General features: G+C 41.5%; 2 protein-coding genes across 4 annotated transcripts in view; one reads left to right on the top strand and one right to left on the bottom strand.

The window, feature by feature from the left end:
- Tipin (TIMELESS interacting protein) overlaps positions 1 to 529 on the top strand; it is a 41,650-nt gene extending 41,121 nt beyond the window's left edge. The window contains exon 10 of the mRNA XM_077799482.1: positions 465 to 529. The gene's annotated coding sequence lies outside the window, so the exon portion shown is untranslated. The remainder of the gene's footprint in view (positions 1 to 464) is intronic.
- The window catches only part of Dis3l (DIS3 like exosome 3'-5' exoribonuclease), a 39,121-nt gene extending 24,097 nt beyond the window's left edge, over positions 1 to 15,024 (bottom strand). For 2 of the 3 annotated variants that reach the window (XM_077799477.1, XM_077799475.1), the window contains exons 1-3: positions 14,668 to 15,024; positions 13,264 to 13,417; positions 519 to 647 (exon numbers count right to left, since the gene is read on the bottom strand). In XM_077799477.1, the coding sequence (XP_077655603.1) occupies positions 519 to 647; positions 13,264 to 13,417; positions 14,668 to 14,806 (422 nt within the window). In that variant the 5' untranslated portion in view covers positions 14,807 to 15,024. Of the gene's footprint in view, positions 1 to 518; positions 648 to 13,263; positions 13,418 to 14,299; positions 14,535 to 14,667 lie in introns of those variants that run through there. The other variant, XM_077799476.1, reaches the window with a different exon arrangement.
- Positions 15,025 to 16,434: the final 1,410 nt, after the last annotated feature.

The following is a 16,434-nucleotide window of genomic DNA, read 5'->3' as shown; positions in this document are numbered from 1 at the left end:
GGGGGTGCTGGGGATTGAACCCAGGGCCTTGTGAATGCAAGGCAAGCACTCTACCAACTGAGCTATATCCCCAGTCCACCTACGTTCTCCTTAATTACAATTTTTTTTTCAAGGTCCTGGGAATCAAATCCAGGATCTTGCAAACCGTAGGCAAGTGCTTTGACACTGAACTACACCCCCAGCTGTAGTCATTTCTTTTTTTCTTTCTTTCTTTTTTTTTTCTTATTTGGAGACAAGGTCTCTCTAAATTGCTCAGGCTGGCCTGGATATCTTGTGACCTGCCTCAGCCAGCAAAGTCACTAGGATCACAGGTGCACACCACCACACTGGCTCCCCTAATAACAATTTTAAAAATTTAACAATTACATATTCAAATGACTTATCTGTTATACTGATGCATTAAGCATTTGAGTATTAATCATGGCTGCTGGATAATTGTTGGTTTATTCTGGCATACTATTTAGATCAACCTGCAAATAGTCAATGATGAGGAAATGAAAGATGACTCGCTGCCACACCTGGTCTGCCATTTTTCCATGGATTCTCCTCTTTCCCGAGGGAGATAGCAGTGCTGCTGGAATTCATTAGCAAAGAGAATGCAATCGTGACGCGCATCCTTCAGGAGGTTTCGCAGTTTGTTATACTGTCTGTAACACAGAGGAGAAAAATGAATCTAACACAGCAGGTACTCATCTCCTGCAATCTCCTGCTAAGATCCAGTAAGTAAGTGAGTGAGTAAATAAATAAATAAGTAATAGGGAAAGAAAGAAATAGAGGAATAAAGAAAGAAAGAAATTTTAGAGCAAAAGATTGATTATTTAAAACCCGAGAAGCACTTATTGGCCTTAGTGTTATTGGGCTGCTATTTTCTCCATTTTGCCTGCTAGAATGTACTTCGGCAGGGCCTCGTTAATTAGTTTGCAGATTAATTAAACTCTTTTTCTTTGCTTTCCCCTCTGTGATTTCTGGTCTTTTTACTATGTAATTGTATTGCCCTGTCCCTCTTCAAAGCTTGAGTACACAGAGGCAAGCAAAATCTGACACTATTTTTGTCCCTCACTTTGTTCTGTAAATGGCATTAAGGACTAACACATTGTACTTTTTGCTGGCAGGCCCAGGAAAGGACGTACAAGGTAAATAAGTTTAGGGACTTATTTGTGAATTTTATTTAGCAGTCACTCTGATTTACACGAAGGAGAGCTAGCCTCACCTGTCAGACACCTAATAGAAAGTTGTAAATCTTTCCCCATCAAGACACCTTTCTAACAACACCAGCCACAGTCATAATTCAAAAATTAAGTCTAGGGGCTGGGGATATAGTTCAGTTAGTAGAGAACCTGCCTCGCATGCACAAGGCCCTGGGTTCAATCCCCAGCACCAAAAAAAATAAAAATAAAAAATAAATTAAGTAGACTATGGGTCAATTTCTAAGAAGGTGCTTTTGAAAAGTCTAAGTAGTATGAAATTACAAAGGCCATTCAATTATTTTAAAGGGAGTTAACTGAGGTTTTGTTTCATTGTGCTAGGATCTCACACATCTGCACACATCTACCTCTAAGGTACACTTCCAGCCACCAAACTAATATTTATAGTTCTTATAGTAATAGTAATGATGATGATTATAGTTTGACTAAGACTGGAAATAATCTCTTGTTTTTTACTTATAAAACATCAATTTACGTGGTTCCACCTAATAATGATCACCAATATGTATTTATGCCAAATATGAGTGTATTATTTGAGTATATATTGTCTATTTAAAAATTGATTTAGTGGGGCGTATCGATGTACATCTGTAATTCTAGCAACTTGGGGGGCTGGGGCTGTATAGCTCAGTGGTAGATTGCTTGACTAGAATGCACAAAGTCTTGGGTTCAATCCCCAGTACCACCAAAAAAAAAAAAAAAAAAAAAAATGCAAGTAGTTCTAGCAACTTGGGATGCTAAGGCAGAAGATCACAATCAAGGCCAGCCTTGGAAACTTAGTGAGACCGTATCTAAAAAAAAAAAAAAGTGGGAAGTGGGGGGGGTGCTGACGATGCAGCTAAGTGGTGGAGGTCCCTCAGTTCTCTACAAACCCCAGTACTCCAACCCCCCAAATTAAACCAGATGTTAACATATGTTATCCAAAGCATCATTTAACATGTGAGGGTTTTTTTTTTTTTTTTTGTGGTGGTGGTTCTGGGGATTGAACCCAAGGATGCTCTATCACTAAGCAACATCCTCAGCTCTTTTGAAATTTTATTTTGGGAAAGGGTCTCACTATTTGCCCAGATGGGTCTTAACTTGCAATCCTCCTGCCTCAATCTCCCAAGTAGCTAAAATTATAGATGTAGACCACTACACCCAGCTAACATGTTTAATAAAATTCGTTCTTTTCCACTCCCACCTCCAGCCTGCCACCATGGATTTAAAAAAAGAATAAATGAGGGCTGGGGCTGTGGCTCATCAGTAGCACACTTGCCTGGCATGTGTGAGGCACTGGGTTTGATTTTCAGCACCATGTATAGATAAACAAAATAAAGGTTTATCAACAACTTTAAAAAAAAAAGAATAAATGAATCTTTTGGGCCAGGTGTGGTGGCATATACCTGTAATCCCAGCGGTTTGGGAGGCTGAGGCAGGAGGGTTGAAAATTTGAGGCCAGCCCCAGCAACTAAGTGAGGCCCAACGCAACTTAGTGAGACCCTCTCTGAAAATAAAAAGGGGCTAGGGATGTGGCTCAGAGGTAAAGCATCCCTGGATTCAATCTCCAATATAAAAAAAAAAAAAAAAAAAGATTTTTGGAGCTGGGAGTATAGCTCAGTGGTAGAGCATGTGCCTAGAATGCTTGAGGCCCTGGGTTTGCCATTCTTCCCTGCAGCCTTTTCATTAAGGCAAAGACAGAACTCCCCAATTTACCCTACTAAAGCCTCGGCAACTACTGATATCTGTGTGATCTTATAATTCACATAAAAACATGAGACACTGACATTATTTGGAGTCCCCTTAAAACAATCAGGCTTGGGGGGAAATCTCAATGGTAGAACATGTACTTGGCATGTGTGAGGCCCTGGGTTATATCCCCAGCATGGCCAGAAAAAAAAGAAACAAACAAAAATGATCAATAGTGGGGCTGGGGATGTGGCTCAAGTGGTAGCGCCCTCGCCTGGCATGCGTGCGGCCCAGGTTCGATCCTCAGCACCACATACAAACAAAGATGTTGTGTCTGCTGAACTAAAAAAATAAATAAAATTTAAAAAAAAATGATCAATAGTAACTTATAAAATGTCACAATGAACAAAGGGACTCAGTTCCCTTTCTACCAATGCATTGTAGTTTTTCTTAACATAATTCCATTTGTACAAAAGCCACTTCCCTCCCACAAGATTGGTAGAACATGTGAAGTTGGTAATTTTCCCATCTTCACAAATACTTTTTTAAAGCTTCTACATTGAGCCAGGTGTGATGGTGCACGCCTGTAATCCCAGCAGCTCAAGAGGCTGAGGCAGGAGGATTCAAGGTGCAAAATCAGTCTCAGCAAGTCAGAGAGGCCCTGAGAAGCTCAGTGAGAGCCTGTCTCAGAAGAAAAAATAAAAAGGGCTGGCGATGTGGTTTGGTGGATAAGTGCCCCTGGGTTCAATCCCTGGGACCAAAAGACAAATAAACGAACAAAAACCAATCATTTCTACATGGCACTGTTAACAGGGGTCAGCTTTGCAGGAGGATATATTAGATTTTCATTTTCTGCTTTACACCTTTCTTTAACATGTGAACTTTTAAAAATGAACACTTATTTGTTAAGCAATAGATTTCGAAAGTGATTTTATAAACAACTGTAATTTATTATTTCAGAGAAAATAGAAAAAATACTGCCTATTTTTGGTCTTATCTCATGCTGTGGTTTGAACATGGCCCCCAAAGTTCCCATGATGCACACTTAACTCCCAGTGCAGGGTTGTGGAGGAGTCGCTTTAAGAGGCAACTAGCCGGCCATTCAGGAGGCTGAGGCAGGAGGATCGCCAAGTCTGAGGTCAGTCTCCACAACTTGGCAAGACCCTGTCTCAAAAAGAAAAGGAGGGGATGGGCGCAAGGTGGCACACACCTGTAATCCCAGAGGCTCTGGAGGCTGAGGCAGGAATATCATGAGTTCTACAATTTATTGAGGCCCTTGGTGGTGAAGGCTGCATAACAATGCCAAAGTACTTGATGCCCTTGAACAGTACACTTACAAATGGTTAAAATGGTTACTAGTGGTTAAAATGTTAAATTTTATGTATATTTTACCACAAAAACATGATTAAAAAAATAGAAATCCTACTTGGCAATATCAAAACAGAACCACTCGTTTCAGTGAAATAAAGTGCGCTGAAAGGAGGGAGTTTTCCTAGAATAGGTGACCCTTGAGGCCTGAAAGATGAACGGGAGCTGGCTGGAGGAAGGGCCAAGTGGGGAAGGCGGCAGACAGTACATGCCACTCCAGCATCTTTGGCTCACAGCCGAGGCTTAATCAGTATCTTCCAAATGCTGTGTGTGTGTGTGTGTGTGTCCCCATCCAAGTCCAGGGTAATAATGTTTCTGAATAAACTCTGATATTTTCAGAACCCAGTTATCCTCCTACTAGGGTTCATATACATCCCCTTCACTCTAGGACCAGAATTCCTTGCCAAATAATGACATGCCACAAGCCAAACCCAGTATAACTACCAGACCAGAATAATGCCTATATATATATATATATATATATATGAATATATATAAATTATTTGGCATTTAACCACTGACCACATCCCCAGTCATTTTTTATATTTTATTTAGAGATAGGGTCTTACTGAGTTGCTTAGGGCCTCACTAAGTTGCTAAGGCTGGCTTTGAACTTGTGATCCTCCTGCCTCTGCCCTCTGAGCTGCTGGGATTATAGGCATACACCACTGCACCCGGCCCTTCCAAATATTTAGAAAAGTATCTAACCTAACAAGACTTTTCCAAAACTTAGGTTGCACTCCCATATATTTTTCTTAGACTTTTATTACATGCTTCCATTTGTCAGCTACCTATCAGCCAGATAAAACAAATGAACAAATAGCCCAGGAATACTAATGGGAAAAGCAGGAAACAAATTACAGATTACTCTGAGCATGACAATCAGCTTCCTTGTAGATGTGTCGGCTTATAGTTATAATTTAATAGTGCATACATGCAATATAGTTATATTTTCTGCTAGTCAGAGTTTGTAGTGCTTATGATAGAATTAGATGAGTGTCCTGTGTGGAGTCAGCACAGAGCATCATGGGGCCTTGAACAAGTTTGACCAGAATGACAGGAGAGCAGTTGTTTTGATAGTCAAGTGCAATAAAAATATCTTAAGTTTTAAAAACTTCACAGTCTTGCAGAAAAACCCTACCTCCCTTGGACTGGCTTGGACTTTTTCTAGATCTCTATCACCTAAATATTTCAAAAATTTCTTGGGGCCAGCTAAACTTCCTTCTGTAGGTTGATCCCCCCGCCCCCTCCCAGATGGAGTCTTGCTGTATTGCTCAGACTGATGTCAAACTCCTGGACTCAAGTTATCCTCCTGCCTCAGCCTCCTGAGTGCTGGAACTGTGATAGTCAAGCCAAAGTGACTCCATTTTGTTTAGTAACTCATTTTGTAAAACAACCATGCCAAGTAGAAGGGTCATGACCAGGGCAAGATGTTTTTTTCCTTTTGCTATAGAAACCTTTAAGAACACAGAACTACCTAATGGGGCATTGTTTTTGTAACTAGGGTAACAGGGCTCTGTTTCTGTAACTGGGGTGACTGGGCTCACTGTGATTAGCTAGGCGTCCCTCCGCCTGACTGCACTCTCCTGCTTCTGGCTTGCTTGCATTGGCTAGACCCCCCCCCCCACATCCCTTTTGCGGTTTTCAGGCTTATAAGGAGTGCCTTTGGGGCTGGGGATGTGGCTCAAGCAGTAGCGCGCTCGCCTTTCATGCGTGCGGCCCGGGTTCGATTCTCAGCACCACATACAAACAAAGATGTTGTGTCCGCCGATAAATAATAAATATTAAAATTCTCTCTCTCCCTCTCTCACTCTCTCTTAAAAAAAAAAAAAAAAAAAGGAGTGCCTTTGCAATTGTTCAGGGCTGATCAGGGGAACTGCTTTATGTTCTGGTCAGTTGCCACTAGTGTGCTTCAATAAAGTCTTGATTCAATTATATGTGAGTGGTCTGGAAGTCAGTTTATGAAACCCAGGGACAAAGCTTTAACTATAACAGAACTACAGGCACACACCACTGAAACCAGGTTAAACTGTTTTTTTTTTTTTACTGTTTTTATTTGATGGCGACCTTACCTACAGATGCAACAACAATCCCCCCATGACCGCACTCTCGAAGGGTTAGAAGTGGGCATCCCACAATCAGAGGGAAGGCTTACAAGAGGTAAAATCTGTACTAAATATGTTTGCCAGCTAGGTTTACAATAGGCTGGCCCTCACTTTCAAAATCCTTGGGTTTTCTACAAGAGAAGTTTGTTATTTATATGTAGCCAATATGCTCAGTGCATTTTTGAGGACTGCATATTGGGCCATCTGAGTGACTACAGTTATAGTCTGGCTCTTGTATGTCCCCAAAGACCCTTGTGTTAAAGATCTGGTTCCCAGGGTGCTGCTATTTAGAGATGGTGAAGGCTCTAAGAGGCGGGGCCTAGCGGGAGGTCATCAGGTCTTTGGGAGAGGGCCTTTGAAGGGGACAGTGGGACCCCTGCCCTTTCCTCTTCCTTTTTTTTGCTTCCTACCTACAAAGTGAGTGGCTTTGCTCTGTCACTTGCTCCTGACATATCTGTTATGCTGCCTTGCCACGGGACCAAAAGCAATGATCATGTATCAAACGCCTATCCATCATGGACTAGAATCTCCAACAATGAGAGCCAAAGTCCACCTTGTCTCTTTATGAGTTAATCATCTCAGACAGCTGACAACACACACCTTCCAACTTGCACTGCCATCAGGGCCCTGCCTCTCAGAAGCTAGACACTTGGTCTTCCTCTAGTGTTCTCTCTCTGTCCAGTTACATAAGCCAGAAACCTCAATATTATCTTTGACACCACCTTCTCACCATCTTACATATCTAAAACTATCACTAAGTTCTATAGGTCAAAAAAATTGCTATTTTGAGATATAATTCATTTATATTTGTAAAATGTATAATACAATAATTTTCATAGAGTCACTGGGTTCTGCAACTATTGCTGTTATCTAATTCCAAACCAGTTTCATCATCCTAAGAGAAACCTGCATCCAGCCAGGTAGAGGGGCCCACACCTATAATCCTAGTGACATGGGAGGCTGAGGCAGGAGGATCACAAGTTTAAGGCCAGCCTGGGCAACTTAGACCTTGTCTTAGAATAAAAAGGGCTGGAGAATATAGCTTAGTGGCAGAGCACTTGCCTAGCATGTGTGAAGCTCTGGGTTGGGTCCCGAGTACCACAGAAAAAAAAGAAAAGAAACCTATATCCAATTAGCTGCCATTCCTTCTTTCCCTTAGCCCATCCTTTGGCAACACTATTCTGCCTTCTGTCTCTATTGATCTGCCTCTACATGAGATGTAAATAATGAAATTATACAATAGATGGTGTCTTTGTGTGGTTGGTGTATTTTACTTGGCATGACGTTTTCAAGTTTCATCCATGTTGTAAACATGCTCAGCTTTTTATGGCTGAATAATATTCCACTGTATGAATGTACCACATTTTGCTTGAACATCAGTTAACGGACACTTGGTTTATTTCTACCTTTTTGCTTATAGATAAAGCTTCTGTGAATATTCCATCTTTTTCTGTTTCAATGTGGATACTTTTCATTTTCCGTGGTTATATATTTAGATAGTTTTATAGATTTTTACCTACTAAGTAACTCTTGGAACTATCCACTTATCTCCGTGTCTAAGCTCCCAGCATCTCTGCTATGATTGGAGAATGTTTTGAGTGTGTCTCCTAAAGGTTCATAGGTTCATGAGTTGAACATTTATTTTTCTGTTTGTGGGTATGTAGTCCTAGGGAATCATTTGTTGAGATTTAATCCCTATTGTGAGATATTAAGGGCGGGTGGAAACTTATCCCACTGTTGTATTTAGAAGTGGGGCCTTTGGGAGGTGGTTAGGGTTAGATGTCATAAAGGTGGAACCCTCATGACAGAATTACTGGTAATTTTTTAAGAGGAAGAGAGACCATCAGAAGATACACACATACATACGTGTGTTCCCTGCCTCTTGCCATGTGGAGACCTGCACTACCTTGGGACTCCATTAGTAACAAGTCCATATCACCAGTCCATAACAGTCCATATGGCCCATCACATTGGGCCTCTAGAAACATGAGCTAAACAAACCTTTTTTCTTTATAAAGTAGCCTGTCTTGAGTATTCCATTATAGTAAAACAAAATAGACCAATGTATTCTCTCATCTGGACTATAACATAGCCTCTTCCCTTTTTTCTCCAGGACTCTTTTCTACTTGGCCCTGCAATTTTTTTAGAAATATTTTTAGTTGTGGATGGACACAATACTTTTATATTATTTATTCATTTTTTATATGGTGCTAGGGATCAAATCCAGTGCCTCACATGTGCTAGGCAAGTACTCTGCCACTGATCCACAGCCCCAGCCCAGGGACCTGCAAATATTTTAAAGACAGGAATCTTATTATGTTATCCCACTTTACTTAAAACCCTTCCCTGACATCCGGGAGGCCCATGGGACTTCCCAACTGATCCAGCTGTGCTTTCTCAGTTCCTTGAGAGTGCCACACCCCCATCATGGGCCCTGCACAAGCACCTCCCCTTGCCTGATAAACTTTTCTCCTTTCTCTGTGTGGTCTACTCCTACTTATCCCTTGGAGCTCAGCAGAGGCATCTGCCCAAGGAATGCCCTTCCTTGCTCCCTGGCTGCTAGGAGCTCTGCTGCTACCACTCCCTGTATTTCCCTGCACACGTCACGATCACAGTCCTACCTCTGTGTGAGACTACCCGATTCCTGCTTGTCGCCCCTTCAGGGCTGAGTCTGCTTTCGTTTACCACTATACCCTCAGTGCTAGCAGTTTCTGGAGCCTATGTTCCCTCAATACGTATTTGTTACCATCTGATTACATGAATGTAGCGGACAGGGCAGCCTTATTATAGATTTACCAACTAACACTTGATTAAATAACTTAAGGATTTAGATGACAGGCATGTGATCATCTTAAACAATCAAAGACTTGACATTATTCACTCTTTTGTACAATACACTTATGAGAACAGGCATTCTCTACGTTGATATTAAAATCAAAATGTAAATTCACATTACATATAGAATCAGATAGGAGATTATCTTTTTACGGTCAAACCCAACTCTGGTGATTTCATTTCAGTAACACAGTGTCATCTGCCACATTAAATTATAGTTGGCCCTCTGCATCCTTGTGTTCCACACCTGAGGGAACCTCATCTATAGAGGGAAATAATCAGATAAAAAGAATCTCAACTGTACTGAAAATGTGGAGTTTTTCTTAAACTTATTTCCTAAATAACATAACTGTATACATAGTATTTATATTGTATTAGGTTTCTCCTCCTCCTGATTGAACCCAAGTTCTTGAGACAAGGTCTTGCTAAATTGCTGAGACTGTCTTTGAACTCACCTTCCTCCTGTCTCAGCTTCCCAAATTCCTGGAATTATAGGCATGCACTAATATGGTAATCTAGAGAAAATTTCAAACATGAAGGAGGATGTACAAAGGTAATATGCAAACACTATGCCATTTCACATAAGGGACCTGAGCACCCTCAGCGTTTGTTACCCTCAGGGGTCCTAGAACCAATTTCCCCTGAATACTAAAGAACTACTATCTATAATGTTTGTTTGTAGTTTTCTAGTTTTTAAACTATGTTTATTTACTTTAAAGATCTGATTTGGTTTTATGGTTGTATTAAGTATTTAAATATGAGAACTTACATCTAGACTTTTGTTTAAATACCAGTACAGTAAAATACATATAAAATATATTAACATGGGATATCCAGGAGCATTTTTGTCTTTTAGAAACAGGGTTAATACATTATTCATGTTGAAAAACCCTGATGTATTGGAGAAGAAGTTGAAACCTATGTGACCTCATAGAGCCCTCCAAGTATAATATGATTCCAATCTTATATTGTACACCACCAAAAAACAGAGGGACAGAATGCCGATACTCTCTGAAGCTCTATGGAAGGAATTCAGAAGGGAGTCAAAAGGAGAAGGCAAGGCATCCTCACAGTGGACACCAGATCACACCAGGCATCATTAACCAACAAAGCTTTCCCAAGCAATCAGGTTCCTAGAAGCATATTGTATAGAAGGAATTATATACTGACATCTCAAAAATATCCAAGGAAGAACTGAAAAACAAAACATTGCCAGACAGTAAATGAAACAAAACACCAGAGAGCCTCTTACTAGGCCAAGTTTGTTTAAATGTAGAAAGTTGATTTTCACCACAAAAAAAAAAAAAAAAAAAAAAGATAAGGAAATGGACATATTAATCAGCTTGATTTAGCCTTCTAAACATATTTCAAAACATGTTAAACATCATGTTTACATCATTATTGGTGAACTTAAAAAAAAATCAAATGACTTGCACTTACATAGTATTTATATTGCACTTAACATTAAAGAAGGCCAAATTAATAAAGAGATTCTCTTAGATCTTATATATTCAATGGCAGTAATGAAGGTTGAACCCAGTGTTTCCCCCATGCTAGCTAAGCATTCTAACACTAAGGTAAACCCCATGGCTGGCCTCAACTTTGTAGTCTTGCCTCAGCCTCCTTCTGAGTCGCTGGGATTACAAGTGTGCACCATTGCACTCAGTTTATAATAAACTTTTTTTTTTTTTTTGTACAGGGGTTGAACCCAGGAGTGATTAACCACTGGGCCACACCTCCAGCCCTTAAAAAAATAATTATATATATATATAATTATATATATATATAAATATATATATATTTACTTATTTTTTAATTATAGTTGGACACAATACCTTTATTTTATTCATTTATTTTTATGTGGTTCTGAGGATTGAACCCAGGGCCTCACACATGCTAGGCAAGCACTCTACCACTGAGCCACAACCCCAGCACCCCCAGCCCTTTTTAAATAATTTATTGAAAGACTGGGTCTCACTGAGTTGCTTAGGGCCTCTCTAAGTTGCTAAGGCTGGCTTTGAACTTGTGATCTTCTTGCCTCAACCTCCAAAGGTGCTGGGATTACAGGCATGGGCCACTGCACCCAGCTCATAATATATTTTTTAAAAATATTTTTTAGTTGTAGATGGACATAATACCTTTATTAATTTATTTTATTTTTTTATGTGGTGCTGAGGATCAAACCCAGTGCCTCATGCATACTAGACGAGTGCTCTACCCCTGAGCCATAACCCCAGCCCTCATAATAGATTTTTTAAGACCAGTTTCAAACCTATTTCTCCTGGAGGCTTTTTGACCTAACCTCACACCCACTTATACTTTGGACTTTGGATAGTTCACATTAACTATCCTTCTGTGGCTATGATCCTTCATAATTACTTTCTTGTTCCTTGCAGTTGACCCCAATGAAACAACAGGTTTATTATGAGAGGAACTAAGACTTCTTTTTGTATTCCTCAAGGCCTAGAACTAGGAACTCAAAAAGTATTTATTAAGGTGGGGGGGGGGCATAGCTGGTGGAACATGCCAGTAATCCCAGCCACTCAGGAGATTGAGGCAGGAGGATCTAAAGTTCCAGGCCTCCAGGCCAGCCTGAGCAATTTAGCAAGACTTTGTCTCAAAAAAAAAAAAGTATGGGAGAGTAGCTCAGCAGTACAGTGCCCCTGGGTTTGATCCCCAGTACTGGAAAAAAGAAAAGGGCTTATGCAACGAAAAAAAAAAGCAGAATGTTATCATAAAAACCTATTTCATAAAACCTTATCTTTTGTTTTTGCATTTAGTATATTGAGAGACACGGTAAAGTACTGGAAAACCAATAGTTTTTCATCAAGTTAACTACTTTTGAAATGTTCAGGAGAAAAGACATTTAAATTCTGACTCTTTGCTTTTGAATGTCTCAGGAATTGGTTTTTAAAACAATCCTTAATGTTAAAAATATATCAGAAAACAGAAGTTGAAAAGGCTTGCAGTGTGTTAGCAATTTGAACGATAATAACACATTGATTTTAGTAGTAGAAATTGAAATACGACACCTGAAACAGCACTGAAACCTGGATGTGTGTAAACATCTACATCTTTGTGTCTGAATAAAATCAACTTCAAGTCATTTTAAAATATTCTATCTGAAAAAAGCCTGTACACGGTCTAGTTAATGTACGTTTTTAACTGAGCGTATCATAAGGACAATTTATCATTTTCATATACAAATAAAAACAACTTCATCTTTTAGTATCAAGTTCTGAAGAAACTACAACATTGAAAAAAAAAGAATAAACATGTAGTTTCTGCTTATTAAATAGCTTGGGATGTTAAGCTTTTGGATATATAATTCTAATATGCTATTTCCATACAGTCTGAAGTTCAAATCATAAAATCTTTCTCAGTATTCAATGAAGCAAAACCATTTTTAGGACACTTGTTTAAAAGGTGGACAATTATTCTTCATTTAAGTACAAGGCAAGTATTTTAGACTAGTTCAATTAGAAATTTTTGTTCAGCAAATACAATTACTGTGGCTGATATTTACACTAGTAATCTAATAAAAAACAAGTTATTTATGGTTTTATTGGATAAATCATTATAAGTACAATTTGTAATTCACAATAAAGGTGAGCACTCTATCACTGAGCCACAACCCCAGCACTACCCAGTCCTTTTTTAAATATTTTATTTAGAGGCTTTATTTAAAAGTAGTCCTTTTCTAAAGAAAAGAATGTAGGTTACTGAAACAATGTATCTATTAAAAAGAAGCTTAAATAATATACATTAACAGAAAAAAAATGCACTAACACTGCTACCATAAAAATGCAAACCAGAAGTCAGTTCACACTAGAATCTTAAATACCTATATGCTGGGGACACTGCAGTTTATTGATCTACAGTCAGTTTTGGGCCAGGTGTTGAAGCAGAAATTTAAAATAATGTTACTGCATTCTTCACTAGCAAAGAGAATACCAAATTAGTTTCAAAAGTCCTTTCTGACAAAATAATGAATTCTTCCCCTCCCCCTCCAACAAGAGACCTTTTCTAAAGGGAGAGAAAAAATCCGCACTATAAATAAATAAATAATGCAAAACAGATACCTCCGGCCTCTTTGATGCTGCACAGCTTGACAAGCCGTTTGCATGAAAATAATTCCCTTCAGCTCTGGAAATTCAAGGATCTCAAGGTAATCTTGAACAACTTTCCAGTCTGGGATCACATAATGAGTCACATCACTAGACAAGAGCTTCCCCTCTGAAACATAATTCAAAATGTAAGATATTAGATAACATTTTCAAACCTGTTTTATTACTATCTCAATGTCATGGTGCCCCAGTGTGCAAAATAACTTCCCATCTTAATTTCAACATAAAGTTCTTTAAAAGATAAGACAAATCTACTTTGGTAGAAGCTCAAAGTTCAGGGAAACTCTGCGCCTTCTTTTTTTTGTTTTTGAAGCTGTGATAAATTCATGCACAAAGTGGTTTATGGTGTTGCTAGTGGTGCAGGAGAGGACAACTGATATTTTAAAAGCAAACAAGTACATTTCAGCACAAGCTGGATATCTCTGTCACCTCCTCATTGACATGCAATCACATTCAAATGAAACACTGTATGTATATGTTAACCACTTGTATGTACCCAGCAATTTCTAGTAGGTCATGTTTCAAGCTTCTAAACATGCTCAGAAGTCTCAAGTCCTAGAAAGATGGAATTGACCAGAAAAGATGCTTACTGGAAGCAACTGGAAGTGGTAGGCTTTCCACCCAGCTGAGAGCCCTTTAACCAAGCTGTAACTGAAACTGTAACCAAGCTGAACCCCAACCATAAACAGAATTCCAAGCATTCCCTGAAAAGGACCACCGTGCTCATCTCCCACGAGGGGGAAGGAACAGTAACCCTCATTGTTAAATGGGCCACTCCTGCAACTTGGAAACCAAGCGGGCAAGTCTGGTCCGCAGCAGTCTCCAATCCAGCTCTCACACCACCTTCCCCCACGACGAAGGCCTAGATAATTCCCGAGTCCTGCTCTCCACTGTATAAACGTTCACGGCGTCCGGGTTGGCCGGCCTGAAAATCTGAGGAGCGGAGGAGGCCATGTCAAGGGGGCGGCAGCGGCGCGCCGCAGCCTCTCACCGCAGAGCCCGAGCGGTCAGGAGCCGTCCCCCAGGCTGCGAGCCCCTCTGAAAATCCGAACCACCGGCCTCTGGGCTGGGAGGCGCCAGTCTCTTGGGCTCTTCCATTTGATCAGGAGAAGCCGCCGGAGCGTCCCGCGGCGAGCGCCCCTGCAGCCGCGGACCCGGGCCGCCCGCTCCCAGCCCCAGTCAGGCTGCGGGTGATCCTGAGGCGGGCAGAGGCCGCGGGCCTTGGACTCCGCGCCCTCGCCGCCTCGCGCTGCGCCCCCCGACGCTCCGCCCCGGCAGTCCTCGCTCGCGACCGGCCGCCCCCGTTCCCGCCAGGCCCCGGCTCCGCAGGCTTCGCCAGGCCCCGGCGCCGGCCCTCACCGTTGCGGCAGGCGGCGGGCTGCGGGCAGAGCGGGCTGTTGCACGGCACGCAGGGCCGCAGGTAGTGCTCACGCACGATCCGCAGCGTCCGGCCCTGGAAGGTCCTCAGCAGCAGGACCTTCTCCCGCTTCTGCAGCATGGTGGCAGCGCTCGGCCCGCGGAGCTCTGGGCCCCGGGAGGCCGCCTAGAGCTGCCGGGAAGCGCCGGAGGCGAGGCCGCGGCTTGGGGCCCGCCCTTCGGTCCCCGGCCCGCCCGGCCCACCCGGCTGGGGTGTGAGCGCTGCGGGCATCGAACCGCCCTAACGGACGGCCCTGCCGAGGGCTTGAGGCCCGAGGCCCGCGGGGCGGATTCTCCAGCCCCGGCCCAGGCCTCTAACCCTCCCTCCTGCACCTAAATTTCTTTCTAATCCGCAATTGCGTGGGCGTGGTAATAAAATATAAGGAATATATATGGGAGAGAGGTGATTAAAATGCACCCCAAATACTTAGGGGTGACTAGGACACTATATGCAAGAAAGCTTTTGTTTCATTTTGTTTTGGTACGGGTGAGGGATTTGAACTCATGATCCTCCTGACTCAGCTTCCCAAACCTCTGGGATTACAGGCGTGTGCCACTGGAAGCTGGTTTAAAAGTACCCTGAAAAAAGGTTTGGTTGAACTATAAACAATTACTAATACTTTGTTTCTATCTAGATCCATACGGGAATCCGGCTGCCATATAAATACTGGGCAGTTACTAGAGTTTTCAGTTATTTATCTGTCCTCGCTAAAAAAATAAAAATAAAAATCAGAAACTAAACAGCCCCGCTAGCCCAGCCTTTATTCCTTTCTGGGGCTGTGGCTCAGCAGTAAGGCTCTCGCCTAGCACGTTTGAGGGCCTGGGTTCAATCCTCAGCACCACATGAAAATAAATAAAAGGTATTGTGTCTGACGGCAACTAAAAAATATTTTAAAAAGTGTACTTATTTTGAATTTTAATACATGTAAACATTCTCAGATAAAATGAAAAGCAGTCCCATCCCTTGGGGTAAATACTGTTCAACCTCAACTTTATAGCACTGGCATTCTCTGGCAAAGGAATTCTTAAAACTGCTATTGACAATCACAATGGTACTGTAATGTAGCTTCTGACAAAAAGGGTCACTGTGTCTTCTGAGATCACATACCTTTGACTGGCTAGAACTCCTTTTTATTGTTGTTGTTTGTTTTATACTGGGGATTGAACTCAGGGGCGCTCAACCACTGAGCCATATCCCAGCCCTTTTTCCATGTGTGTGTATTTTTTTTAATATATATTTTTTAGTTGTAGTTGGGCACAATTTTTACGTGGTGCTGAGGATCCAACCCAGCCCCTGGAATGTGTGAGGCGAGTGCTCTGCCGCTGATCTACAACCCCAGCCCTTTCCTTATATTTTATTATGAGACAAGATCTCACTGAGTTGCTTAGGGCCTCACTAAGTTCTGAAGCTGGTGTGGAACTCGTGATCCTCCTGCCTCAGCCTACAGAACCATTGGGATTACAGGCATGCGCCATCGCGCCCCGCAGAACTTTCTTGACAGACTTGAGACAGAGGGGGTGCTGCACATATACCAGTTTAACTTCCACAAATCAAAGCAGTGGGCATTCACATCCACATTTTACAACTGAGGCAGGCTTAGTTATTAAGTGGTAGAATCCGCATTCAAGCCAGAATCTAATGAGTCCAAAGCAGATTCTTAACCTACTATTCAGAGATGAATAAAGCACAGTTCCTGCATCTAAGGAATT

This window comes from Urocitellus parryii, chromosome 6, assembly GCF_045843805.1.
Source record: "Urocitellus parryii isolate mUroPar1 chromosome 6, mUroPar1.hap1, whole genome shotgun sequence".
Taxonomy (NCBI): Eukaryota; Metazoa; Chordata; class Mammalia; order Rodentia; family Sciuridae; genus Urocitellus; species Urocitellus parryii.
This window is presented reverse-complemented; position numbering and strand designations above follow the sequence as displayed.